Source organism: Corvus hawaiiensis, chromosome 26, assembly GCF_020740725.1.
Source record: "Corvus hawaiiensis isolate bCorHaw1 chromosome 26, bCorHaw1.pri.cur, whole genome shotgun sequence".
NCBI lineage: Eukaryota > Metazoa > Chordata > Aves > Passeriformes > Corvidae > Corvus > Corvus hawaiiensis.
In genome coordinates this window covers 28,686,290-28,714,050 of record NC_063238.1, presented here as the reverse complement: position 1 = coordinate 28,714,050, position 27,761 = coordinate 28,686,290, and the positions used below count along the sequence as shown (strand labels likewise).

Here is a 27,761-nt window from a genome sequence, read left to right as displayed (position 1 = left end):
ATCAACTAAATCCTGTTGCTATTTAATTTTTTTCCCCCTCAGGATTGTATGAACTACTGACTTGATCTTATACTTTTATTTAGTTCCATAATGGTTATACTATAAATTATATTGCTTAAAGGTTTGTGGACATTTGGTTCACATGGCATCAGTCAAGCCCAGATAAATAAGCAAACTATCTAACAAATAATGTGGTGGGAAAAAGTGATAGATGCAGCACAGTGTGCAACACAAAGCTCATTTAACACATTTCTTAGACTAATCAAAGCTGTTTATGCCAGAGGTCATTTAGCCCATTGTATAATATGGTGGTAAGAAACTTCATTAATCAATAATGTTTTCAAAGCTAAAAGTCCCAGTTAATTGCTGTTTAATGTTTCTTTTGTTTGTTTGTGTTTTGCCCTGTTTTGTTTTTCTGAACAGGAGACATAATAAGGTACCAGTGTCAGCCAGGCTTTACACTGGTTGGTAATGAGATTCTGACATGCCGACTAGGGGAAAGACTTCAGATGGATGGAGCACCACCTACTTGTCAAGGTTTTTCCACCTTTTTACTTTCCTGCTGTCAGACCAGTTCATTGGTGATTCCTTAAATAACCTCTGCATCTCTTTACATAAGACACCATACTGAAACTATTTCAGACTTTTGACAATTTATCCCAATATATCACTCTTTGTTTTGTTTCATATATGTCAGATATTAATGCAAAATATATAGCAATTTTTAATCAACTTTGCAAGTTCATGCTCTACTTTGTGAACATAATTTTATAGTTCCTTTTTTTTTTCAGGGAGTCTAATTCAGTAAATAATGAGACTTTCATTTTATCTACAACATAATAGTATGAAAATTTATATGGAAATTTTTTAAAATGCTAAATTAACATAGCATGGATTTGGGTGAACAAGTTCACAAAATAATTTTTCAGGGCAGTTTTAAGTACTTCCATTTTTATTCAATGTATTCTAAAAACCAGGTTTTATGTATGTGTGTGTGTGTGTGTGTGTGTGTGTATGCATTTGTTTGTTCATTTTTCTTCTTACTGAAAATTGCAAATAGATAATGCCATCTCATTGGTAAGCTCAAAACAAGATTGCATTCCTGCCAGTGACTAACATCACACTTTAGACCAGTCTTTATTAAGCTGAAATTTGATGTGTTACAGTAGAATATAATTTTTCTGTAATTTAAAAAAAAATGTGAGGTTTTTCTTTCATACCAAGCTGATTAGGGAGCTAATGAAGACAAGCCTTGCACATGCTTCATTTAAAAAATGGAATCTCTTTGCAGTTCCAGTGATGGGTATGAGTTTATGTTTTCTTACTAATTCTTCCATTTATATCTGGAAGGATGAATAAGGACCTACAGTTATAAACATGTATGATAAAGTCTTTTCAAGGAAAAAAGACCAAACTGAAACACCATAGCCTCATAAAAGTTTAAGTTATGTTAACAAAAGCCGTTTTGGATTCTGCTAGTTGCTGTGATATTCCTTTGTGATCCATCTGTTCCTGAGCTTAATATTCTAACATCTACAGCAGGATTAAAATACTTTCCCAAATCAGTCATAATAAGTGCATTTGATTTACATTTGTATTATATTAAAAATACTGCCATCTGTTTTTCCTACCAATCTAACGTTTTGGTGTGTCCTTCTCCAGTAATTTTAATTCATTAACATATCCATAAAACATTCACGATGAAAGATTTATTTTGCAAGAGTAAATTAATTGTGAATAAATCTACTACTTTTACAAGTAAAACTTTAATATTTTACTGTTTCTTGGCAATTTCTAAAGTTATAAAATGGTGTACAATATAGATGCTAGGAAATTAAACATCAGTTTATTAATTTTTAAGACTTTATTATTACTATAAAATTCACCTAAGCTTTGAGCTGAGAGTTAAAAAAAAGTCTTGTATAAATATACTGTGCTCCTCCATTCCTGGAAAACTGGAAGGGTCTACTATTACAGCTGATTAAACTGTTTTCTCCTGATTTTATGGACAAAACTATGCAGAAGTCAAAATAATTCACAGCAGTAAGTCTAGTTCTTAAAAATGCAAAGTGAAATTGAAATGTGAGCTTCATAAGAACTTTAACACTGATAATTTCTGAAAATCTATGCATTTAGTTGAGTACAAATGTGTCTAGAAATAGCTTCCAACACCCCAATTTAAGTTTAAACCCTAACTTGGCAGACTTACAGCATTTAATAGGTGGAAAACCATAGTAACCTCCAGGCATTGCTTTAAATGTTAAAATAATGTAATATTAGATAGGGCAAATAGAGACATATGTGCTGATCCTGAGGCATTCTCTCAGCGTGTGTTGCTGAAGGCATATTTGTATTCAGCGCAAGACCCAAGACAAAAACTCAGGAATGATGACTTCAGTTACCGTAGTTAATCTTTTATCTGTCAGATATGAATGCTAAACATTGGTTCCAATACTAAATATTAAATCAACGCTCTTATAATTTCCGTTCAAAGCAGAATGAAATTAACATGGTGTTCAAAGTTGGAGTCAGAAAATTAAAAAGAAAATTGCAAAGGAATTTGTCAAATTGTGTTAAAATGATCAGTTCAACTGGCAACCTAGAATAAACAGCAGCATATTTTCTATTTATTTATATAATGTCTAAGGTTGAAGATCTAAGCATATAAGTTAAATTTCAGTAATGAAAGATGAATAGAGAGCTTTGAAAAATATAAAGGTAGCAAAAATACATGCCAAAAATTTCTGTCTTTCATGATTTTACTTTATCATATTAGTCTATAGATAAGCTACCATACTTCATTGTGCAGACTATAACACACTACATAAGAGTCACTCCCAAGTAAAAAACTCAGTTCTTCTGTTGGTTCATATTAGTATTAGTTTACTAGTTCTTTTCACTGGGTAGACCATATGTTTGTTGTTGGACTTAACAGTGTTAGTTCCTGATGCTTTAACCTTGTGCATATGTTGTATGCTTTAGCCAGTGTAAAGTGAGATTTGATGGAATTTTTCTTTAATTTTCGACTTGAAAATAATTGATACCTACATTCAAAATTAATCCATAAGTAAATCTGAAGAATGCTGCTTATCAGAATTTAAGTAACAATATATTGATCTTGAAGTTAATGTATTGCAGTGAAGGTATACTTGACAAATGAGCTATTCCTAAGAAAAAATATTGAAGCAAAATAAGATTTATTTGGTAATTTTAATTATTACAGCTTAGTTTACATCACATTTAGCACTATTTTAAACTATGTCACTTTTTTTTTTTTTGTCTGTTTTTGTCTGGTGCGTGTTAGTTGAATGAGCATTTCTTAAAATTCTTGCAAATTTCCTTTAGATGTGAAAATAGTCACTAAATTCCACAAGTTTAGCCAATGCCTATCATCTTATTTTGTTAAAATAGAGCATTGTCCATACAAAACATGTAGCTTTTCCCTTAATTTTGCTTTAAATTAGCTTCTACTTTCAGGGTAAAATGAAAATTTCAGAGTAAGAAGATTCAAACTGTATTTTGCATCATAATTAGGAGACCTTGAGAAAATTCTTTAATGGTGACTTTTAACTATATCTCAGATACATTTTCTCTGATTCATAGAAAACTTAGCTACCCAATTCCCAAGCGAATCTGTTTAACAGAAACAAGTCTTTAAATTCTCTATAAAATTCCTGAGGGATGTTTAACTGAAAATCCTCAAATTAAGGACAGTTTGCAAGACAAAACCAGCTGCAGATAAATGAGTGCAGCCAGATTAGTTATGCTCTTCCTGCCCCACATTTTTATATAAATATATGTGTACGTACATATATCTGTATGTACATATAAAGCTAAGAGGATTACCTTGTTCATTTTCTTGAGATATGCACAGCACTGTAGTTTTACAGCCAGGTTCCATTCATATGAGTTTTATTAAGTGGGTGGAGGTGTTGTATTCAGTCTCTTCTTGAGTAATTGAAAAAAACACAGGACATAAGAAACAACTTTTTAAGTTTAACAACTAGATGCTAAATTGCAACTGAGATACAAATATTTTTAAAATACATGGGCAGATACAGATCAGTTTGGATGGGTTTGCAGAGGATTGGACTAGATGATCTTCAAACATTGCTTCCAACCCAAATATTCTGTGATTCTTACAAAGATTTTTAAGAAGATGAGTACTCTTTTTCTCTCCCATTCTCTGCTTTTCTGTGTTGTTTATCTCTCTTCATAGTCCAATAACTTTTTCAACACAAAACCTGATTTTTGTAATTAATGAGACACTATTATTTCCAGTATTCTTGAGAAAACTAAGATCCTATATTTTTTTCCTTGTGTAACTCAGGACTAACTCATTTTCATATAGGGGTGAGTTGTCAATATAAAAACCTTTCAACGCTCCTTTTTAGCAGTGTTAGGTTCTGAATATACTGAAGGCATTTGTTCATATATCATGAAGCAAACATATTTTTCAAAAAAAGTTCCAATAACATGGTGATATCAACTATTTCTATTTAATGAGATTATTATTCTGTGGAGACCTAGTGAATCCAGATAAATTCAAAATTAACTCCATCATATTTTAAATCACCATGTTGCTCAATTTAAGGAAATAGAATGAGTAATCCAGTTCTTTTAAACTCAATAAAATCTTGTCAATCACACGAAACAGAAATAATGGGCTTTAGACTGTTTTGCCAATTTTTCTGTTTCACAGTGCTATGTCCAGCCAATGAGATGCGTCTGGATTCAACAGGAGTAATACTGAGCCCTGGATATCCTGATAGCTACCCAAATCTCCAGATGTGTGCATGGACCATTACTGTGGAAAAGGGTTATAATATCAGCATGTTCTTCGAATTCTTCCAGACAGAAAAGGAATTTGATATACTTGAGGTTTTCGATGGTAACTATAAGATGCATAACTTTGGATGATACCTTGTCTATATCGTTGTATTTTTATATTGCATCTGTCTAATTACTATTGTTTATGCATATAATAATTTTTCAGTATAAAAAATCTTAAGCAAATATTTTGATTTGGTATGCTAAAAAAACCTGCTGGATTACTGTATTTTAAAATTGTACGTCACGTTATACATAGAAATAATTTTTGTTTTGAGCAAATACATAGCTTCCAGTTATAACATATAATTTCAATTTTAAATTCAAATTAATTTGCCATTTGCTTGAAGAATGTTTTACATGTATATTAATTGTGTGCATATGGTTCATTGTATGTTATTTTAAACTTTGTAACTCCTCTCTCTTTTCTTTTTTTCCTTCCTTGGTACCAAGGACCAAATAGTCATAGTCCATTGCTCATATCTCTCAGCGGGGACTATTCATCTTCTCTAAATATAACCAGCAATGGCCATGAAGTCTTTCTCCGATGGTCAGCAGATCATGGCACCAATAAAAAGGGTTTCAGGATAAGATATATAGGTATGCTAATGTGACTTTCTATAGTCCATAAAATTTCAATATGGAATATATGTTTATGTGAAAAGAGTAATATAAGCTATGTTTTGTATCCTTAATTAACCAAACTGAAAGGAAGTCAAACCTGTTCTATCTACATGAACCTGATGACCTCATCTTGTGAGGAAAAAAAACCCCACACGTTTTCTGTAGAGAATTAGTAAAAGACAGGGTTTCAAAATGGCATAAGCCAGTACTAAAGATAAAAGAAGCAGCTTCCTCCTTCTCTCTCCCATTTACTTGCACTTGTATGCCTCTTCATACTGAGGTGTTTTTCTAACTGGATCTTTATAGAATTCACCATTAAGAATTTTGGTGGAACAGGGGAAAGCACTGCAATAAGGCAGGAGTGAACACCTATAAAGTGGAAAAATATGAGACCCTGAAGGGTTGAACACTTTAATTTAAGGTTCAACAGAAGCAGCAAACAACATTAAAAGAGATAAATTAGTATGTAAAAAAGCCAGTGTTTTATGTATTATTAATTCAAATTAACATATTTATGAATAGTGTGTGGAAATGGTACCTGACAAAGTTAGATTTTAGTAAAATTGCTTTAACAGAATTATTATATAATATTAATTTTACTGGAAAATTATTTTAATTAACCAAGCTAAATTAGTTTTGTTGTAATTTACAGCAATTACACAAAATCTGTATTTGCTTTTTTTATGATGAACATAGATATGAAAGACACACAAGGAAGAGTACTGGGGATAGTATCTGCAGATATTAAAGAAGTTGTTGGCATAAAGCTGTTTCATTTCACAAAGTAGAGAAAGAAATAAAGAATAAGTATCAAATTCTTCTGCTGTGTGTTTTTGTTTTTCCTTACTTAATTTTTGGCTACTTCACAATTCAAGAAAAATAATTGGGATCAAAATATACTGTGAAACTGTATCAGTGTCATCTTTCCCTTTAGGAGAGGACAGTTTTCTCAGGCTTAAAATATCTGTTGTTAATGAGATAAAATTCACTGTTTAATAGACACAAAATAACATATTGTGGCAATTTTCATTGCACGTTATTACCTGTTGGATCTGTTAAAAGAGAAAGAAGAGAAAATTCTTCATAGTCTTTCCTTACAGGTACTGAGAGAACTGTTGAGAGGTAGACAGGAAATATTTTCTAGTGATTGCTTCACACTGAATATACTGGTATATTTTCTTATACACTAGAGAAGTAGAGGTGTCTGTATATTTGGTTCTTTCAAGAAAGGATAAGTCAGGAGAGATTTAGTGTAAGGAAGAAAATATTTTCATAGTATGTGGTCTGAAAGATATAGCAGTACTTCTCATTCTGCTCTTTGATTTAATATGTTTAATAAATATTTGTCATAAATGAACAGCCATGTAACTCCATTCTGGTCAGAGGAAGCTTTCACAGGAGAAAAACACTGACCTGAAGTAATTAATGAGACATGCAAAGTTTTAAAGAGAGAGTGAAGCAGCAGTTTGCTGTTTGCCTGAGAAAATAAATATCAATAGTTATCAACATTTTTCAAAGCATAAACGAAGCGCTTGGAAACAAACTTCCAACACAGTTTTCTTTTCTACAAAAAGGGAAAATGGCTGTGATGGCCAGCAGGAATTAATCAAATTAATCAGAGACCAAGTTAACCTCTTACACAAACAAAATTCATCTTAAACTGTTTACCAGGTTATAAGAGCCTTCTGGTTCGCTCCTTTGACAAGACAGACAAACCTAAATTACCTGGTACTCGATGAAAAAGGGAGATAAAGGAAACATAGTAGCGACTAGTGTTTAATAACAGAGTTGTTAAGTACATAAATAATTTCAGATGATAAAAACTGTAACTCTTAGAGATTTTATTTGCTCTCATAATTAGCTATGATTTTTTTCATAGTCTCTAGATAAGACTTCTGTAAGACTTAATGTGTTCTAAATTAATCAACAGCTAAAATCAGATTAAGTATTTTTTGCCATGGATTTATCGTGGCAGTCATCAATATCATTAAAATCTATTTTAATTGTTTCATTTCATTTCAATGTATCAGAAAACTTAAATGAAAGAGTTTATTTAGGACCATAAAGAAAGGACTATTTTAACAGTTATGTTCAGGATGTGCTAGATGTTTCCTTCTTTCAAAAATTTGTTTACTACTGAAATTTATAGATATATAATTTCAATATATTTCATCATAAACTAAAGTTCAGTAGATTATTTGATTTAAAAAGAAGATGGTAAAAAAAACCCAAACCGCAAAGCTATAGCCAGTTATAAAAGTGAGTTATCACTCTATTTTTTTGGAGGCTACTGAAACCCAAATCTTATAAAGTGCTTATAAAGCTCTTTTTTTATCACCTTTATATTTTGTGAAATTGCTCAATGCATGCATTATCAGCACAAGACACAACTTCTAGTAACATTTTCTCAGTGTCCTATCAGATGTCCACTGAGTTCAACAAGAATTTCTCAAGAATTGTTATCTGAATTCTAAACGCGTATTTTATTCATTCAATATTTATGTTTAAAGCTCTCTACTGCAGCACCCCGGAGTCGCCTCTGCATGGTTTCATTGTCAGTCAGACAGGTGGACAGCTCAACAGTATGGTTCGCTGGGCTTGCGATCGAGGCTTTCGGCTCATTGGGAAAAGTACTGCTGTATGCAGGAAGTCTCCATATGGTTATTACTCGTGGGATGTTCCAGTCCCAGCTTGTCAAGGTAAATTCTTTTATTCAAAAATATATACTCTAAGAAACTTTCTATTTCCTTTTGTAATGTAAGCCATCAGTTTTCTGACTTAAAATTAATAGCAGGTAAATATTTTATGGACATACTTCTGTGCCAAAATTTTTCAACCTCATAAAAACAAATGTACTTTGAAGAAACAGTATTTCAAGAGGATCTAATAAGCCTGACAGATACAAAAAATATTGCTTTAAGACATAGTGAAGAGTATTTAAGTACTTCATTCTGGTCTAATAATAATTTCTGAAATTTCAGGTAAGTCTTCAAAATGCTGGTGTTCTTTGAGAACTAATATAATTAAGGTCTTCTGTTTTCCAAGGTCTCTGTCTGGTTTTTTATGTATATCTTTGGAAGTGGAAATGTGTTCTGAAGTTTGTGAAAAAGGAATAGATTTTAATGTTTCAGTTTGATTCACAGTATTGCCCAAGCTGATGTACAGTGACCAAACATTTCTTTGATAGATTATTTTTAGGGAATTTTGGATAGTTCCTATTTGTCATTTTTTCCTGTCAAATTATCTGATGTGGCAATAACTTATCCTGATATTGTCACATTTTCCCCTAACTAAAAGATAATTTTCATAGAATCATACAAGGTTTTATGTCCGTTTCTCGCACTTTCACGTGTCGGAGGAAAATAACTTTCAGGGATGGGACTATGCAATTACACGAATTTATTGTTTAAAATAACAAATGCATCAGTCCAGGCATGAGATTTTACAACACCTCCGAGTAATGGCGACTAGTCACAAGATTTAGGGTTACATCGTAATTTATAACTTTCTAATCCAATAGATACTTAAAACGACACTTTGTTTTAGATTAATGACCTATCACCTGTGGCACTTCTCACTGCAATGCAGCTATGTCTTGACCAATAACTTCTCATGTCACGTACACACAGTTGTCTCTTTTATACCATCTACATTCTTAACTTAAACTATATAAAATCACACTATTATATTTTAAAACCCTTCACCAAAACACCCAGTGTACAATTTTACTTATAATGATAGGAACACAAGTTTGTAATCCTTTTGCTTAAAGTCCACAAATCTCTGTCAATTAAGCCAGACCTAGTCTCTTCCAGGGTTGTAAATCAAAGCGTCCTCTAATTGCAGGAGTTTCTACTCCTCTGTCTCCCACAGTTTTACTTGGAAGGGACCCTAAAGATCTAGTTCCAATCCCTCTGGGATGGGCAGGAACACTGTTCATTAGACCAGGTTGCTTAAAGCCAGTCCAACCTGGCCTAGAACACTTCCAAGGATGGGGCATCTACAATTTCTCTGGGCAGCTTTTCTGTGCAAGTTTCCACATATATGAAATTCAGGTCAAAACTGCTGTAAACTAAAATGTCATTGGGTGACCCTTGGGAGCTCTATTGTTTATATAAAAGTCTGTTATCAAGCATTTGGTGTGCTGGGTTGCATGTTGTTTCTTAAAAATTTAAGGTTAAGGGAGGGATTTATTTTTCTTGTGCCACAAGATTGACTGTTAACATGGATAATATGACTCAAAATTTGATAAGTCACTGATGGAGATTTTTGAATACTGAAGGAGTAATTAATCTCAATGGTAGATACAGAACATCTCAAGTTGTAGCCAGAATGTATCTGATATATATTTTACTGATTGGTAAAAGAGAGAGAATGTGAATTATGTGCATTATGTGAATAAACAATGTTGTAGAATTTGTTGGTGGTTAGGATTGTAATCAATGCTGTTTACATGTTACAAGTATTTTGCAAGTGGATATTCATTTTCTGTGCTGCTGAGTGCTGGCCCTGATGTAACGCAGTGGACATTGTTCTGGCAACTCTTGTTATTGTCTCAAAGTTCTTGTTATCATTAATATGTGCTTCTGAAGGAAGAGGTTAAGCTAGGCCAGTTATGCAGTAAACAGTGTTGTTTGGTTATACCTTGGTTATACAAGCATATTGTTATCATCTTGGAATTTGCCTAGTCTGCAATCCAAGCTGTTGAGGAATTTAAGAAGTAATAAACATGGTCACATGTTTTCATTTTAGTGTCATAGAAGTTGTTTCTTTCTTTGGTGATGGCAAGTGAAATAGTACAGTTTTATCAGATGTTCAGTAAAAGACGGAAGATGGATATTCTGGTTTAATTAACTTGCCTGTTTTTATCTGTCTGGCATCATGTCCTCAGACACTCTGGAATTTTGAATTCAATTACAGTTTCTTGGGGTCTTTCATTTCCTCATCAAATTTTCTTACTTTCTTTTAAATGTGTATTTGTCTCTAGGTGCCAGTAGATATTGTGACAGCCATTAGGTATATGTTCTTATAGTTGCCAAGATAGGGTGATAGAAAATTAGGAATAGTTTTCTGTGATCTTTTCAGCAGTGTGTCTGTACTGTGGTTTTTGGGGGTTTTTGTTGGTTTTTTTTTAAATTTACATGTCATGTGCAAGGGATTTTTTTATGGCAATGTGAGAATATTTTAACATTGATTCTTACACCCCTGGAAGTTGTTATAGGATTGGTGCTTTACCTGTGTCTTAGCTGTGATTATTAGCTTTGATACTGTGCCACATAGTTATTATATTGCTTATGAAGCAGATCAATTTTATGTCAGATCAGCTCCCAGTAGGGGCAAAAATAGATTGTGCTTTTTTTTTTCCAAGTATTTATACATAGTCTGAGAGGATTAATATTCCTGTGTGGGCATGATAGGTACTTTCTTAGGGCTCAAGATTTGACTTCAAAGTAAGGTACTTCAGACTTAAATGCCTAAGCCCTGTTTTTTCACTTTTTTTTTGATATGACCTACATTAGATATATGGTTTTAGAATGCGGAAAAGGGTTAGTTTTTATTTTTATTCCCAAAACAGACAGAACATTATTTAGAACCAGATCTTCTCTGAGTACATTACTTTTGTTAAAGAAAATTAATTAAGTAGTGGCTTACACTTTTATTTGTAGTTTTCAACTTGCTACTCTAAGAGAGAAAGGAGAGCCAGCAAGGAGAGGTGCTATGCTGGACCTTTTTCTCAGCATCAAGGAGGGGCTGATGAGGAATGTAAAGCTAGGAAAGGAAAGTGACTGTGACATTACAGAGTACAAAATCCTCAGAGCAGTGAGAAGGGTGGGCACTAGCTACTCTTGACTTCAGAAGAGCAGGATTTGGCCACTTCAGCGATTTGCTTGGTAGACTACCATGGAATAAAGCCTTAGATTTAAGAGGGAACCAAGAGACCTGGTTAATAGTCAGGGATCACTTGTTCCAAGGTCAGAAATGTCTCATCCTGTCAACGAGAAAGTCAAGTAGAAACTTCAGGACACCTGCCTGGATGAGCAAGGAGCTCTTGGACAAAATGAAACACAAGAACAAAGCCTAGGGAGGGTGGAAGTGAGGACAGGCACCGTAGGAGGAATACAAAGTGTCCAAGCAACCATGGATCAGGTTAGGAAAGCTAGAGATGTGATAAAATACATCTGTCAAGGGGAACAAGAACAGCTTCTAAAGATACATTGCTGTTAAAAGGAAGACTAGGCAAGTTGTGGGCCCTCTCCAGAAGGATACAGAAGACCTGGTTACCTGGGGCATGGAGACAGCTGAGATACTCAGCAGTGGTTTTGATTCAGTCTTCACTGACAAGTGTTTCAGCTGCACTTCCCAAGTCACTGATGACAAAGACGAGGGCTAAAACAAGCCTACAGGAAACCTGGAGAGGGACATTTTACAAGGGCATGCAGGCCTTAGGCCTTAATAGGATAGGTGGGAATGGCTTTAAAATGAAAGAGGATTGGTTCAAATCACACATCAGGAAGGAATTCCTTATTGTGAGGGTGGTGAGGCACTGGAACAGGTTGCCCAGGGGAGTTGTAGTTGCCCCATCACTGGAAGTGTTGAAGTCCAGGCTGGACAGAGTTTTAAGCAACCTAGTGAAAGATATTCCTGCCCATTGCAGAGGGATTGGAACTAGATCTTTAAGGTCCCTTTCACCCCAGGCCATTCTATGATTCTGTGATTCAATATTTTCAAAAGGGTATTTTCTTTCTGCTTTCCAGGTTGAAAAAATAGAATCTTGAAAGTTGCTTTTAGTGTTTTGCCAGAGGTCACAAAGTTTGAATGGTTAGCTGCAGAGTTATGAACCATTGTTCTTATTTTTTGCTTCCTCCATCAAAATGCAAAAGCTTCATTGGATTCAATTCCCTAAAATTTTAAGAGCATTTATTTGCCTGCTTAAAACACACATTAATGAGTTAAAAATTAATGAGTTAAAATTTTTTTATGAATTTAAGACTAGCGATGTTGCAATGCATAAGCTCTTTGAGGTCAGTGGATATAAAAACCTTTGTCTTTCTCTCTACTCAGCAATATCTTGTGGAATTCCTAAAGCTCCAGTAAATGGTGGGATATTAACTACAGATTACTTAGTTGGCACCCGTGTTACTTATTTTTGCAATGATGGATATAGGCTATCAGCCAAAGAGCTTACTACTGCAGTCTGCCAGCCGGATGGTACCTGGAGCAATCACAATAAAACACCTCGCTGTGTAGGTGAGTAACATGTAAAAAGTCTCTGGTGAGTAAAAAGCTGTCTGTACATTTTTTTTATTTACCCAGGGAACAAATCTTCACATGACTTAAACTTTCATCTTCAGGTTACTTCAATCTATGTATTATTGCTGGTATTAAATTACTATGAAATACATATATGAAATATACGTAACTAAGAGATGCTGAAACTTAACAGCATAAGCAGAATAATTATGCTAGAGCTTATAGAATACACTCAAACAGCAGAGTAAATATAGTAGAGCTTAAAGAATGCAATCAAACTAATAAGTCATTTACAGTTAAATCAAAGTTAATGGTTGTAGAGGTTTTTTGCAAAAGTCATCTCTTCAGTGAGAGCTGCACAATTCATATACTGTTAACAAACCCTTTTTTACTATCCAGAATTGCAAAACCTCTGTGATAATTGTTTGAAACTGCTGCTTATTATTTATATTCATCCCATCATTATAGTCCTACACCATCTAAACTTGGGGTATCATCACTGCAGAGAAAATGCATTTTATTCCCAAAAAGAAGTGAATATCAGCAGTTACAAATAGGATATGAAAACCCAGGTGATTGTAGAGACCGGTACAGGGATGTCAGTGTCTCATGCGCATTAGAATTTGGATTATCTCACCCAATGAATTTTGGAAATGAAAGTAAATTAACACTGGAGTATTTTTCAAGGATTTCCCCTTTCTCCTTTTTTTTCTTCTTGTTTTTGAAAATTTCATTCTGTCGTGAATTTTCCTCTTTCTCAAAAACCAATGAAAATAGAGAAAAACAAAGTAGGAAAAATTGTTATGCTTCTTATACTATTTTTTATTATATTAGTGTTGTGGAATGTTTTTTTTTCCATATCTGGAGGAAGAACACTTAGAATTAAGAAATGAGACAAAAATATATAGCTGTTGAATAACAACTTGGATATGGATATTATTTTATCTGTCACCAACGTGCAGTCTCTCAAATAAGTCTACCATATCTCACAGAGTTTACCTGGGTAAAAAAATAATTCCTCCATTTAATCTACTTGAAATTTTAGTAAAGATTCTGGTGCCTGATGTAAAGTGTCATGGAAGGTCTACCTACAGAGAATTCAACCATGGTATAGCTTCTATCTACACCAGCTGCATCACTCTGCATACACAATCCCTGCTCTCTCTGGATCATTATTAATTAAATGAGACAACTCATAACCTTCTAACCACAGGCAATTTCAAATACAGCCTTAGTTTTCAAAGATTATGTCACTGTGTTTAAAATACATTTATTGATTAATAATGGTACAGATTTTCCCAATTTGCCTGTACTAAGCCACCAATAACTATATGTTTTTGTTATTTTGGAAGTTGTTACATGTCCGAGCATCAATTCTTTTACCCTGGAACATGGAAGATGGAGAATAGTGAATGGTTCACATTATGAGTATAAAACAAAAGTAGTTTTCAGCTGTGATCCTGGGTATTATGGTTTGGGGCCAGCATCTATCGAGTGTCTTGCTAATGGCACCTGGAGTTGGAGAAATGAGCGGCCCTACTGCCAAAGTGAGTACATGTTGTATCTGCATCCGCTGTACAGATTTCAGGAAAAAATATTTTATTGGGTGAATTAGAAATTAACTAATTTAGTATTCAAAACAGCTAATTAGAAAAAGTGTTTCTTGGCTGGAATTCCTGGATATCCTAAAGGCTGTTATTTACAAATATAATACATTAGATTTAGTGACAAGGACATATCTGTAAGCACACTTCTGAGTTTTAAAGGTCCCTGAATTTATAAAAGTACATAGAAGTAGTAAGAGAATATTTTCCTATATATTTTTTTTAGGTCAGGAATGCTGTAAAGTCTTGAAAAACGCAAAACCTTTGTGTCCTGTCTGCATACTTGATAAATAAAATAATCTCTCCTTTCAGCTAGTTACCATGTAGCATGCATTTGCTCATATCCACATCATTCCTACCATTAGCTGGTATGCTGATAACCTGGAATAGTTAATTTTCAAAAAATAAATAATTAATATTCAGATATTTAAACCAACTAAAGATGTAGCTGCAATTGTTTTTCCCACTCCCACTGCTGTGAAAAGCACATTTCTTTATAAATTTAAATTTAGACATCTCGTTTTTCAAAACTGTGGTGTTTTGGTTACAGTTTGAAGCCGTAAAACTCTTTCTCTTTATGGAACACTGTGTGATGTATCTTCTGACAGTGGGATATAACTGTGCTTTTGGTACCTGTATCAAAAGTGTGTATCTGCATGTTTATGTATAAATCCACATATACCTAAAAAGTCTGTAGATAAGCCAGATAACTGTGGCTTAAAATATATTTCTAATTCATTCACAATACATATGAAAAAAAAAGTGGTTTAAAAAAGCAATTGCAAAGACAGATTAATTATACTGGAAATTAACCTTAATTTTGGGTTCTTTATAACTGGAAATATAATTTATAATTGAGAGAATTTTTAAAAGTTAATTGCAATATTTCATCTCTGCTAGTGTTAAAAATACTGTGTATATGTCTGTACCTATATCTCTCTCTCTGTATATATGTATATATTCTACATACTAAATTTGTATTTGTATCCCTCTTTGCTTTAAAATAAACTATTTTTAACTATGTTTTGTTTGAAATGTTATGACATTTTCTTCTAGGCATAAAGTGTGCTACCTAATTTCAGCCTCTTACTTACTAATAATAAATTGGCTTTGTTAATTATTAAAAGAAAATTGAAAAAGAAAAATACTATTTTGATTGAAAAAATGCTTCCAGTTGTAAATAAATGGCAAGGAATTCCATTAATATCATTCATTCTTTATAAAAATGTAATGTGTGAATGCTAGGGTAAGCATTTCATTATGACCTAGGTGATCCAAATGGCCTATTCCTAAAGAAATGTAACTTTAAAACTGATAGCACTGGTGAGGTTCCAATATGCAGAAAGTACTTGATAAAAAAAAGGTAATTAAACAGCATTTAATAATGTTTTGAGTGGCTTTTTTAACTTCACAGAAATTATTTTAATTGTTCTTCCCCCTCTCTTTCTTAAGTATAATTTCTGGGGAAGGAATAGTTTTTGTTTGCAGGTTTTTAATCTATGTTTTCTACAGATTTCTCCAAAATATTTCAAGGTGTGAAATTTATTTATCTGATCGACTGGTTGATAATTATTATTGGTTGTTAGGTATTATCGTATGTGTGTTTGTGATTCTCAGCTGTATACTTGTATTTTGTTTTTGTTTTGCCATGAAGTTATTTCCTGTGGAGAACTTCCTACACCTCCAAATGGAAATAAGATTGGAACTCAAATCACTTATGGATCTACAGCTATATTTACTTGTGACTCAGGATACATGCTAGTTGGCTCTGCAGTGAGGGAATGTCTGTCATCTGGACTCTGGAGAGGAATTGAAACCAGGTGTTTAGGTATGGATACTACTGTCACGACTTGTCTATTTTCTGTCTCTCTAGGAGACAAAAGTAAGCAAAGTGATCTCCTTGTCTTTTTCTATTAGCAGATACATTGAAGAGAGCTCTGCATGTGTGGCTGGGCTGAATTGTTTTTCTCAACAAATTATAACTATGTTTATATTTTCAGAAATATTAATATCTTCACAACATGCAAAATCAGTGTTACTGTATTTTTATTTATGTCTTTAAAGTAGAACTATACATAAACAGCAAGACAGGTTGATTCCATATGTGTCAGCTCTAATACATATCCTCAGTAAAATATCTGCACAGTAAACCTGAACTAAGTGGTTGTGTTATAGAATTAAACTGTATTCTTGAAAAGATACAGAAGGAGGAAAAAAAAGTTGGTGGAAACTTTGACAGGACCACTGCAGCCTTATTTCTAAGAGAAAGTCGCTATCCAGACACTTTTTTCAGAATTTGAGACCCTTTACTTGTACAAGTTTAGGTATCTTCTCTTATTTAAGGCAACGTCACAGTTGCCTGAATTATCTATTATAAAATGAACACCTGAAACAATTTCAGGGCTTCTTTCTGATTCATCATGTGTACCTTGAGCTGGGTTATTGTATTTACTGTAGAGACATTCATTTTAACTCTATATATAATCAAAATTTTAATTTCAGTTGAAATCAAAAGCATGCTAGTATTCCAATTTAGAGTGAAATATGTACGTCATATTGTTTTCTTGTCATTTGTGGAGGCATGAGTATATAACAGAATATCCATAAACTGATAATTTCAGAAAACTGAACTAGTGTATACACTAAATATAGGGATTTGTTGCAATATCTCTTTGTATGGATTGCCATTCTCTTTTTTAAACTACTTTCTATCCCAAATAATTTTTCTTCTGTAAAACTGTATTATTTGCTAATTTCACTTAAGTGAATGACTCATGAATGAGCAAAAGTGTTGCTTATCAAGCTACAGGTCTGAAGCTGGAATGTTCACTGGCATATAGCAGAGAGGGATACAGGCTTTGTTTATTTTATTTTCAAATTAAAAGAGGACCCCTACTTCTCAGAAGAGATTCATTATTATTTAGTTCATATGCTATAATGTCCAGTAACAGTAAACACTTAACAACTATATAACTAGAGGACGAATACAGTAACCTAAAACACACCTATTGTATCAGACTAATAGGACTACAATAAATCTTTAAATGCATATCTTTAAAGCTTTATTGTGGCAAATTGTTGAAGATGGCATGAAAACAAGTATTACTCAGAGAATTAGAATATACATCATATACAGCACACAAAAAATGTATACCTTGCAGAATAAAACAAAAAAGTAAAGCTAGTGACAGAGGAAATTTATAAAAGGTAGAGTAATGGCTGCCATAATTTCTCTTGCAACAACATTGCCTACTGTGTTACATTACTGTGCAGGAATGAGCTCCCTGCAGACTCAGAATTAACTCAGTTCAATTCTTGTTTCTTCCATAAGTAATTTGAGAATTAAGATAGAGGGATGAGTTCAGCTAATGACAAATCAGAAATAAGAAATATTTTTAAGAAAGTTGTTGTCAGAACGTGGAAGAAATGGAGGACATTAAAGAAATAGAATATGGGAGAAAGGAGATGAAATAGGGCAGGAAGACTTACAGAGTGGGTATTTTAATGGTTCAAGTAATTAATTTTCGTGCAACTTATCATTAAATTCTGGTGTTTGTTTTCAATAACTGAAAAATAGTAGGAAAAAAATTCACTTTCTATTTCTGATGTTTTACTGCTCTTAGCTGTAAACCTTTTTTATTATTTATCTTAGAGCCTTTCCACTTTTACTTTCTGAGAAATGTAGTTGTTCTGGAACTGAAGTGATTACCAGTGTATTTCTGTTTTAAGTTTTGAGGATGCCCTTAAAAGTACACTCAGATGACATACATGAAATCCTACAGGATAACATAATACCCTTTTCAAGTATTTTGTTTAAAAATTCAAGTTTTTTTGAAAGTGCTACTGAAATAATTGCATTTAATTGTTGGGTTAAATAGCCTGACTTTAATTCCAGTTATGTGTAATTCTAAGAATTTATGAAATGTGGAGTAAACAAGAATCTAAGTATCTGCAGTAGAACTTTAAACTAGTTCATGGTGAACCTAATCAGATATAGATGAGAATTAGAACTGAGGTAATGTTTAAATCACCGAAAATATTGACTAAAATCCAAGTTGTGTTACTGCACGACATTGTGAACAGCAGTGCATAATTTTGATAACAGCCATAATAGTGTGAGAATATTATGATAGGTTTCACAGCTCTTTTTTGTCTTTCTTTTCTCATTCTGGCATCTTTTATTAAAAGATGGACAACTTTCTGGGTGTTGAATCTGTGGCAAAAACTAGAACACTTAACACAACTGCCTTCTTTTCTCAATCTCACTTTTTTTTTTCTTTAAAGAATACCTAAATGACAAAGTAATACTTCATGAGTAATCCCATTATTATAATAGTAGGAAATTGATTTCTGGATCCTTATTCTCCATAGCTGATGAGAAGAAACAATGTTCAAATTGAAAAAAATAAATAAAAACAGAATAGAGCTTCTGAAGTAATTCTGTTGTCAAAGTTTAAAAACCTAAATGTCTCAGGACATTTTATTGTGAAAAAGTCACTTTTGTCTTTTAGAATAAAATAACAGGCAGAGATTAAAATCATGACAGTTGTGTCTCCAAGGTTACAAACTGCCTCTCACAATTTACTGTGCTTGATCTTTTTCTATACTGGTAACACTGCAACTGTCTATGTAATAAACCCTGAGAAACAGTCAGAAACATAGAATAGATTTTTACTGACTATCCTACTTATAAAAAGAGACTGACAAGTCTGCGATTTCTTTATACATTTTCCTCTTGGAAAAATATTTAAATATTCAACAAGAAATTGGTTATTGTCTGTTTACATGAAAACTTTGTATGTTTACAGTATTTACAGGTGACATATTTACAATTTTATATTTTACATTATTTCTTTTATTTATTAAATTGATTTTATTTGCTTTAATTTAATGTCAGGAATAACATTGATCATAAAAACATATATTATCATAATTATAAAAAGTTTTGATTTTTTTAGCATATTTATTTTAATGCCTGTAATCAGATAGACTCAGAAACTTCTGGAACAATGGTTTTTTTTAGTTCTGCATATTAGTATTAAATCTCAAATAAAGACAAATGATGAAATATGATTAAATTTTTAAAGGTCTGTAAGATCTCATATTTTGTTTTTAATTGTGACATGATTAAATGACGTTAATTCTGTTCATTTGGAGAACACCTTTATAACAGTGTCCCTATGTTTAAAATGCAAAAAGGAAGAATGAAGTTTATTTGAAGTGTGGCATAAGGCATAAGGAAGTGTGGTTCCAATACATGGCTAGTACTAGAGGAGCTTTCAATAAAGACAGATGGGTAGAAGAAAAGAGCTGTTAAGGTTAGTGTGTACATTAAATATCAACATTTGCACTTTCCAAACAATAACATCAGGAATACCTTTCATCTCTTCTCCTAAGAGAAAGGCTAGACTTCACATACTGTGTTTTTGTCTGAATTAACAAATAATCCAGCAGAATGATGAAATCATGAAACAAATAATTGATTCTAAATTATCTACATTTGCATTACATATGGCTCAGAGAATTTTCCTTGGACTATATCTGGTCCAGTCCTCTGGGCTATATGTCATCATTACTCATATGGTTCTAAGTAGACAAAAAGATCTGTCAATAATTTTGACCACTTTTTTTCCAAAAGGAGATGGAACACATGTTTTGTGCACCAAGCTGAGCTTCTCAATGTGCTTCCTCTGACAGGAAGCTAATTTGTTCATAGTAAAACCACTCAGCACATTTAAGACTTAGAAGGAAGATCTGAACCAAAATTCTTATGTAGACATGTTTGATGTGTTAGCTGGGGAATATTTATTCCAGTTTTACTCAACTCGTTTTTCATACAAAAATACCAGTTTAAAATGCTAATGAATCATTGTTGGCAGATTGTTACTCGTAAAGGAAAAACCAGTTATCTATCAGCTCTGTAGAGAACAATGCTGTTAATGGAGTAAAAAGAATTGCAGACATACCATCTGGGGCAAAGCAACCATGTAAGCTAACAGCAGAGAATGTTCACTGCATTAATCTATCAGTGGTAGTTTTTATATTTTCTCAATCAGCTTTCAGTCACTGAAAGGTTTCTGTGGCTCTATAACCCCTGAAGTGTAACCTCTCTTCCACTATATTCATTCTGGAAACTTCTGGAAAAATATATAAGCAACTAACTTCTTCATCTTCACTGTTTTTAAATATCTTTTTTAAACTCTTGGTATTTCAATTAAGGGGGATTCTGTATCTCTAGTGATACTGAATTAATATATCTAGAGTTAGCCATATGCTTCTCTTTGTTCTTCAGTACTGCTGCATAATAATAACAACTAGACTTTCAAATTAGGTATATGATGTTTCATCTTTAAAGAGCTATTCAGCTATTTCAAGGAATTCAGCAGAGAACTTCCCTCTGTGGGCCATGGATTAAAAATGATTTTAAATAACTTAACCATTCATCCTGAACAGTTTTAGTACAGCTTGAATAGCTGTCAAGATGAGGCTCTTCTGAAAATTGCAAGAGAAATGCCCCAAGCCCTGTTTTGTCCAGGGCTCTGCCTTCTTATATCTTTTTATGAAATGCAAGCCCTGTAAAGAAGAAAAAAAATGCCAGGAAATAATTCTTCCCTTTTCAGCTGAGGTCATCTTGATGGGTTAATTAACTTTGTTGAATAATAAATAACATAAATCTCTGTTTTCAATAATACATTGGTATGTAGATTTTTTTCACTACTGTGCTCATGTTTGACACTACTGACAACTAAAATAAGCATAGGCACATTTTTGCCATTTAATGTAAAGATTCTGTATTCATTTATTCTTACTCTTTTCATCTCATAAAACAACCTGCAGAAAAGAAACCTCATTTACAGCTATGGTTTCAAAGGTTCTGACACTAAGTTATTATGCTCATTCTTCATTGCTAGAGCTGGATTTCATGTCAAATTAGGTAATTTATTTGGTGCTCACAGGTTATTAATATCCTTTATTCCTACTCTTTGACTAATTTTGTTTTTTAATAATATTTCATGCCATTATTCTTCTCAAGTTTTTCTAGACTGGAAATTGAGAATGTTATATTTCTTATTTCCCCTCTCAAATCTGCTACACAGAAAAACCTTCACATTTAGTCTCTTTTAATATCTTTTTTTGCAGCTTTCACTTGTCTTTGCGAAAGTGGAATCTTTTGATTCAGCATTACAAGTTACAGGTTACATTAAGACCCAGGAGTCTCATCTGGATTCATAGAACTGCTACACAGGTCTTTTATATCCATGTCATAGAAAAAAATGGAACTGGTCTTATGGTACAGCATCAAAAGAGAGATATTGACAATGGACAAAGTGGTAATGGAAATAGTCTAGAATATCTTAGCCTAAAGAAGTCTCGAATTCTAATTTAGTGTGAAGTCCGCTATTTACTACTAGGATATTAGAATATACTTATTTGTCACAAAGCCCTTATAATAAGAGTTTCAATGAAAGTCCTGAGAAACAATTGCTATCAGAATTGATCATAAAAACTACCAGAATATACAGTAATAAATATGAGCATATCCTTAATGTATAATGAACATCTTGGAATTATTTTCTTAGGTAGCTTAATAGAAAAATGTTAAAGGTAAGAATTCTACTAAAATTAATGATAAAAATAAATAAACACCTTACTTTTAGAAGAAATGCAACAAATCCAGAATAGAATTGAAGAGAATTAAGTACTATTACTCATTCAAATACAGGTGTTGATGGTGATAGTTTTTGTTTGGGAGTTGTTTGGGTTTTTCTTCCTCTAGGCTTTTTTTTTTTTCCCTTGATGTTGGAGAAGTAATGATAGCAACTACTATAAGTTGAGGTCTTTATTTTCTCTGGCAGAAAACATCTGTATGGATGTGTGAAATACAGTGGGAAAATAAAGCAAAGAATAAAAGTTCTGGAAAATATTAATGAGTCTCTAACTTTATTGGATCTTAGGGAATTTACTCAGCTGCATGAATCAGTGGAAATTCCAGTAAAGTTCTCTAACGTTCTCTTAACAGGAACTATGTATACCATTATATACACTTTTCATAGCAAACATAGTGAACTGCTTACCACATGCACCTACATGACATATGTCAATTATTTTATTTGAAAATAAAACAAATAATACTGAACCCATCATTTTGGGGTGTTGGATTGTTTTGGTTTTGGTGGTTTTTTTCCCCCTTTTTTTTGTTTGGTTTCGTTTTAATGAGGTTTTTTTATATCCCTAAGTCACACTAAACTTCCCCTGGAAAGCAGAGTAAAATGGCAAAAAGCCCTGCAAGGTTTGGTTTGTTGTTTTTTTTTTTTAATTTCTTTTTAAATTTGAGATAAAAAGTGTGTCACAAGTCTGGTATATTCTGCTTTTAAATGATATTTAATTGCTTAACACTGTCACCAATTGATTTAGAATTCTGCTATGATAGAACTACAGTTCTATAACACAGCTTTATAGTATTCTTCATGCATTCAGATTTATTTCTTTTTCAGTTTAGAAATCTTACACAGGGATAGAAGTAGGCTCTATTGTTTTAAACATATCTTTCATTACTAGTAGTGAGAACTTCACAATTGGTCATGCAATATAGTTGGTGCTCCAAAGATATAACTGTTACACAGAGTGGGAGGAAATAATCAAGACAGAGGGACTTGAAGTAATAGAATCAGAACAGCCCAAGTTGGAAGGGAATTTGAAAAATCATCTGATCCAACATTTCATGGCAAAGGAAGCTGAGATGGGATTATCTAACAAACCTGTTTAGTCACGTTTTGAAAACATCCCTGGCTGGATAGGTTGTTCCAGGGAATGCTTGTTCTTACTGTCAAAAGAATTCTTTCTTATCTCATTATGGAACCTTTCCAAGTGCACCTTGCACCCATTGCCCCTTGTCCTCTCCATATGACTCAGTGTGAAGAGAGAGCCACCATTATCTTTGTAGCCACCCTCTAAGTACTGGAACACTGTGATGAGGCCCCGCCCGAGCCTTCTCTTCTTCAGGAACTAATGCCTTCAGCCTTTCCTCATAGAAGTTTTTCAGCCCTTTGATAATTTTCATAGCCCTCCTCTGCAGTCTGTCTGTGTTTCTCTGCATCTTTCATGTTCAGCCTGGCAAGCACTGAGTAGAGTGGGATGATCTCTACCACTGCTAATAATGTTTCTGCAGATGCAGCCCAGCATCCATTTTGCCTTCACTGTTGCAGCCACACACACTGCTGACTCATGGTAAGCTTCTTGTCCCCCAGGACCCCCAGGTCCCTTTCAGTGACACTGTTCCCCAGCCACACAGATCATGGCCTGCTCTGGGCTCTTTGGTTGTGTCATCCCAGGAGCAGAACCTTGCAGGTGTTTTTGTTAACCTCACAGTACAGTCCTTGCTAGCCTGCTCCTCCAGCCTGTCCAGGTGTCTCTATTAGATGTCTTTTCCTTCTCACATGTCTGCCTCACCACCAGTCTGGTGTCATCAGCAAACTTGGTGAGGCTGCTTTCAATCCCATCATCTAGTTCATTTATGAAGATATTCAACATCATGGGGCCCATTACTGATCCTTAGGGAATCCTGCTTGTGATAGGCTTCCAGCCTGAGTGAAAACCATTGATCACCACCCTTTTAGTGCAGCCTGTTAGCCAATTCTCTACCCATCTTAAAGACCACCCACCAATCTGTATCTTGCCTTTTTGTGCAGGAAAAGGCTGTGGGAAATGGTGTTGAATACTTTGCTGAATTGCAGGTATGCAACAGCCACTACCCCTCTCCTTGTAAATAGCAGATGTTGAAGAAAGTCAAAAGAAAAGAAAAAAGAAAGAAAAAAGAGAAATTCAAAAGTCAGAAGTCAAAACTAGGGTCTGAGAGGTTTATGATAGTGAAAGGAAGTAGGGTAAGAGGATGAGATTTTTAAATTACTTTAAATTTTCTGGAGCGAGACTGGGACATTACTGCAAGAGATACAGATGATTTGCAATGAATTTTCACCTGTTGAAGTTGTATGAGTTTTGTAAAGTCTATGCACAGTTGCAGAAACTGCACTGTGATCTTAGTTACCTCGCATGTTGAATTGCTTCAGTTTTATTCTCTCTGCACAGGAAACAGAGATTGGCCTTTCTGGCAAAGTACTCTGCTTCCACTCTGCCATAAAGCAACTGCCATAAAGCAACACTAAATTTTTAATTAAGAACTAAGCCATATATTTTAATTAAATGCAACTAGAAAAAAATTTCCTTGAGCATGGTCTGAATCACTTCAGACTGTCTGGTTGCACTTTTGATAGAAATTAATCTTTTACAGCTTAGTTTTTTTCCTCATCTGGTTAGTCCTGTTTATAATCGGAAATAGGGTAGGGAAATCAGTTCCTTTGGGGCATTTTCAGAACAGTCTACTGCATGCTGAATGGATTATGAATTTCTTGGACAAGCAAGAAATACTCCAGCAAAAATTTTTTAAACATGTGTTGCACCATCTTATCCTAGAAAACATAAATTTCATGTATGCTTCTTTTTTACATAAGACTGAGGGAAACAGGGAGGGAGCAAACAAGGGATAATATACCCTTGAACAGTATCAGATTTGGACTCCTGCCAAATACACGGAAGTCAAATTACAGTCATAATTTTAATATATGTGGAGGTTCATATACTACCTATACTGTAAATTCTGATTTTGTAATGATTCCTACAATGAAGTACAATACAAAGCTCAAGTTGTAAGAAAATGCAAGATTTTCAACTTTTTTTTAATAGGAAGTTTCTAGCCCCAAATGAATGAGGCAAAATGCAGAAAAATACATCAGAGTCTTAGAAGTATCTAAAATTTCAAAGGAAAAAACAATCCAGACCATATTGGTTCTAAATGTCTTTTCTTATTAGCAATCCCATGCTTTGGACATTTGTTTGTGGGCTTTATTTGAAGTAAAGTAGAAGAGAAAAGGAGAGCAGAGGAGTTTGGCTGGCTGGTAGTTTGGTTGTTTTTAATAAATACTAGCTGAAACACTGTTTGGTTTTTTTGCTTGTCTTATTCTTCTTTTTTGCCACGAGTTCTCTACCATATGTCACAGTCTTCGTGAAGTCAACCATTCTTAGAAGACTTTTCCATTACCACATTTTTTTCTGAATCACAGTGCCCATTTTCCAGAATTCATTACAAAAAAATAGTAACTACAAATAGTTTGGGGTTTTTTCCCAGCTTCTCTCTAGACTAAATATCTCTTTATGACCTTCACAGTGAAAATACAGTATTTCTTATATTTTGAGAATACAGAGTAGAGGATTAGGCCTAGGCATAGAAACATTTTTGGTTGCAGGACATTTGGCAGCTGTTGTACTGACTGCTTTCAACCAAAGGATGTTAATCTCTTTGCGATTCCACTGGAATCAGTAGGAGAGAAAGAATGGAAAATAGTACAGAGTCAAATTCCAGAAATAAATTGTCCCAGTTATTTTTTTTATATTGTGAAGAGGCTATATTTATAATGTCCATGTGGATTGATATCTATAATATTTATATTATTTTTATTTATGTGGAATTTTTATATTTAGTTAAATGTATGATACTTTAATGTTACCTTATTCATTTAATCATAGCCAAAATAAAACTAAGGTAAATAATATAGGGTTTTTTACATGTTACAATAAAAAGGAATTCTTCATATTTTTTTAAAGGAAATTTGTTAATATATATGACATTTCATCTCTTTACTACATCGTCTTTTTGTAATTTTTTTATATGTGTACAGTTCTACCTATACAAATGAATTACTGTGGTTTTTACCAAGCTAATATAAATAAAGCTTTGAATTAAATCAATAAAAAACCTGGAAAGGTATTAAACATTTCTTGGTTTTAGTTAAGGAGGTTTATTTAAAATTTCTCTGGCGTATTTACTGATAATTTTTTCTTTTTTTTTTTTTTTCTTTTTCTTTACTGTAAACAAATGTAGCTGGTCACTGTGGTATTCCAGATCTTATAGTCAATGGACAAGTAATAGGAGAAAATTATGGATATAGAGACACAGTTGTTTACCAGTGCAGTCCTGGTTTTCGGTTGATTGGTTCTTCTGTAAGAATATGTCAACAAGATCACAACTGGTCTGGTCAGCTTCCATCCTGTGTGCGTAAGTAAGCATGGCAACACGTACTGATTTATGTTACAGGAATATCTGTGTCAAACAAGGACTGAATGATCCTCAAAAGTATGTGGCCACATAAAGTCTACGATTCATCTATCAGGTGAAGTTAAGTGTTGTCAGTTAAAATTTCCACTACATCTTTTGGCTACTGAATACCTGCTGTAATGGATGTGAAACTTCTTCAAAAAGTGATAGGACTTAGGAATGCAGTATTCAAATATGAAAATGGCTTTATGACCCATAGTGGCTTTTGGAAATCTTTAATGTACATTTACTTTCACTGTTCTAGTTAGATTAGTAAATACTATTGAAGTACACTGTCAACACGGAAGATTAAAATGTTTTCTTTACCAAATTATATTTTCTTTTCTTCTTCTTCCTCACAGAGGTGCTGTTACTTTGATTTGTGGTTTTGGGGGTCTTTTGAGTGAATATTGTCCTCTGTTAATGAAGTTTCTTTTGCATGATGTGTGTCAACATATCACATGAAAGATCTTTGAGTAATAACAGAAAATGCTGTATTTAAAATTCAGGAAAATTTGAGATTCCTCTAAGCACTTTAAAGTAAATTACTGCCATTTTTCAGGTTCAGTAATATTAGTGTATTGAAACTGTATTAATCTGCCTGCAAATATTCTATAGCTCTATCTTTGCAGCAGAAATTCTCTTAATGCCAAGTCATAGTACACAATGTTAATTCATTTATTCTGTGATGTTTTATTTTTTAATTACTGATTAACCTTTTTTAAATCAACAGTTTGTTACAAAATAGAAGAAAATGTTTACAAAATGTTTTTGGATCATTTTGTGAATATTAATTTGTGTCTGATTTTCCTTAATTTTTTTTCATTTGGTTTTTGTGGGCGCAGAAAATAAACTTTACCTTCTGTAGTCAGTTTTTGTGTAAACATAAGAAAAATTTCACTGTGCCCATAATTCATTTTTTTTTTAAAAAATAGTCATAAATTTATAGCTTCACTAAGTATTTAGGCCACAAAGATAAAATATTGAGTTGATAATAAGACAAACTTGTAAGAAATAATACCTGAGGAACTAACATAGTGAAATATTTCCTTTCAATTTTAGACTATGCTTAATGAAAATCCAGTGCTTGTTTTTCTCGTGCTTCCTCAGAAGAGTTTTCTTCATTTGCTTTCATTACTGCATGTCAAATTCTATTAAGTTAAAAATTTAAGTAAGTTCTTGAACATGAATACATCATGGAAAGTGTGCAGTACCTTATAATATCAAAACTTGAAAATACTATTATGTAATGATTATCTATTGCATAATAAATAATGGAAAGTGATAACAGCTTGTTCTGTTTT

The 27,761-nt window shown here is 33.2% G+C and overlaps 1 protein-coding gene across 6 annotated transcripts in view; it reads left to right on the top strand.

Annotated features, from left to right (window-relative positions):
• Positions 1-27,761, top strand: part of CSMD3 (CUB and Sushi multiple domains 3) — a 612,506-nt gene that overhangs the window by 528,360 nt on the left and 56,385 nt on the right. For all 6 annotated transcript variants that reach the window (XM_048286482.1, XM_048286481.1, XM_048286480.1 and 3 more), the window contains 8 exons: positions 424-537; positions 4,703-4,891; positions 5,284-5,430; positions 7,965-8,153; positions 12,517-12,702; positions 14,058-14,252; positions 15,964-16,137; positions 26,245-26,418. In XM_048286482.1, coding sequence (XP_048142439.1) covers positions 424-537; positions 4,703-4,891; positions 5,284-5,430; positions 7,965-8,153; positions 12,517-12,702; positions 14,058-14,252; positions 15,964-16,137; positions 26,245-26,418 — 1,368 coding nt within the window. The remainder of the gene's footprint in view (positions 1-423; positions 538-4,702; positions 4,892-5,283; positions 5,431-7,964; positions 8,154-12,516; positions 12,703-14,057; positions 14,253-15,963; positions 16,138-26,244; positions 26,419-27,761) is intronic.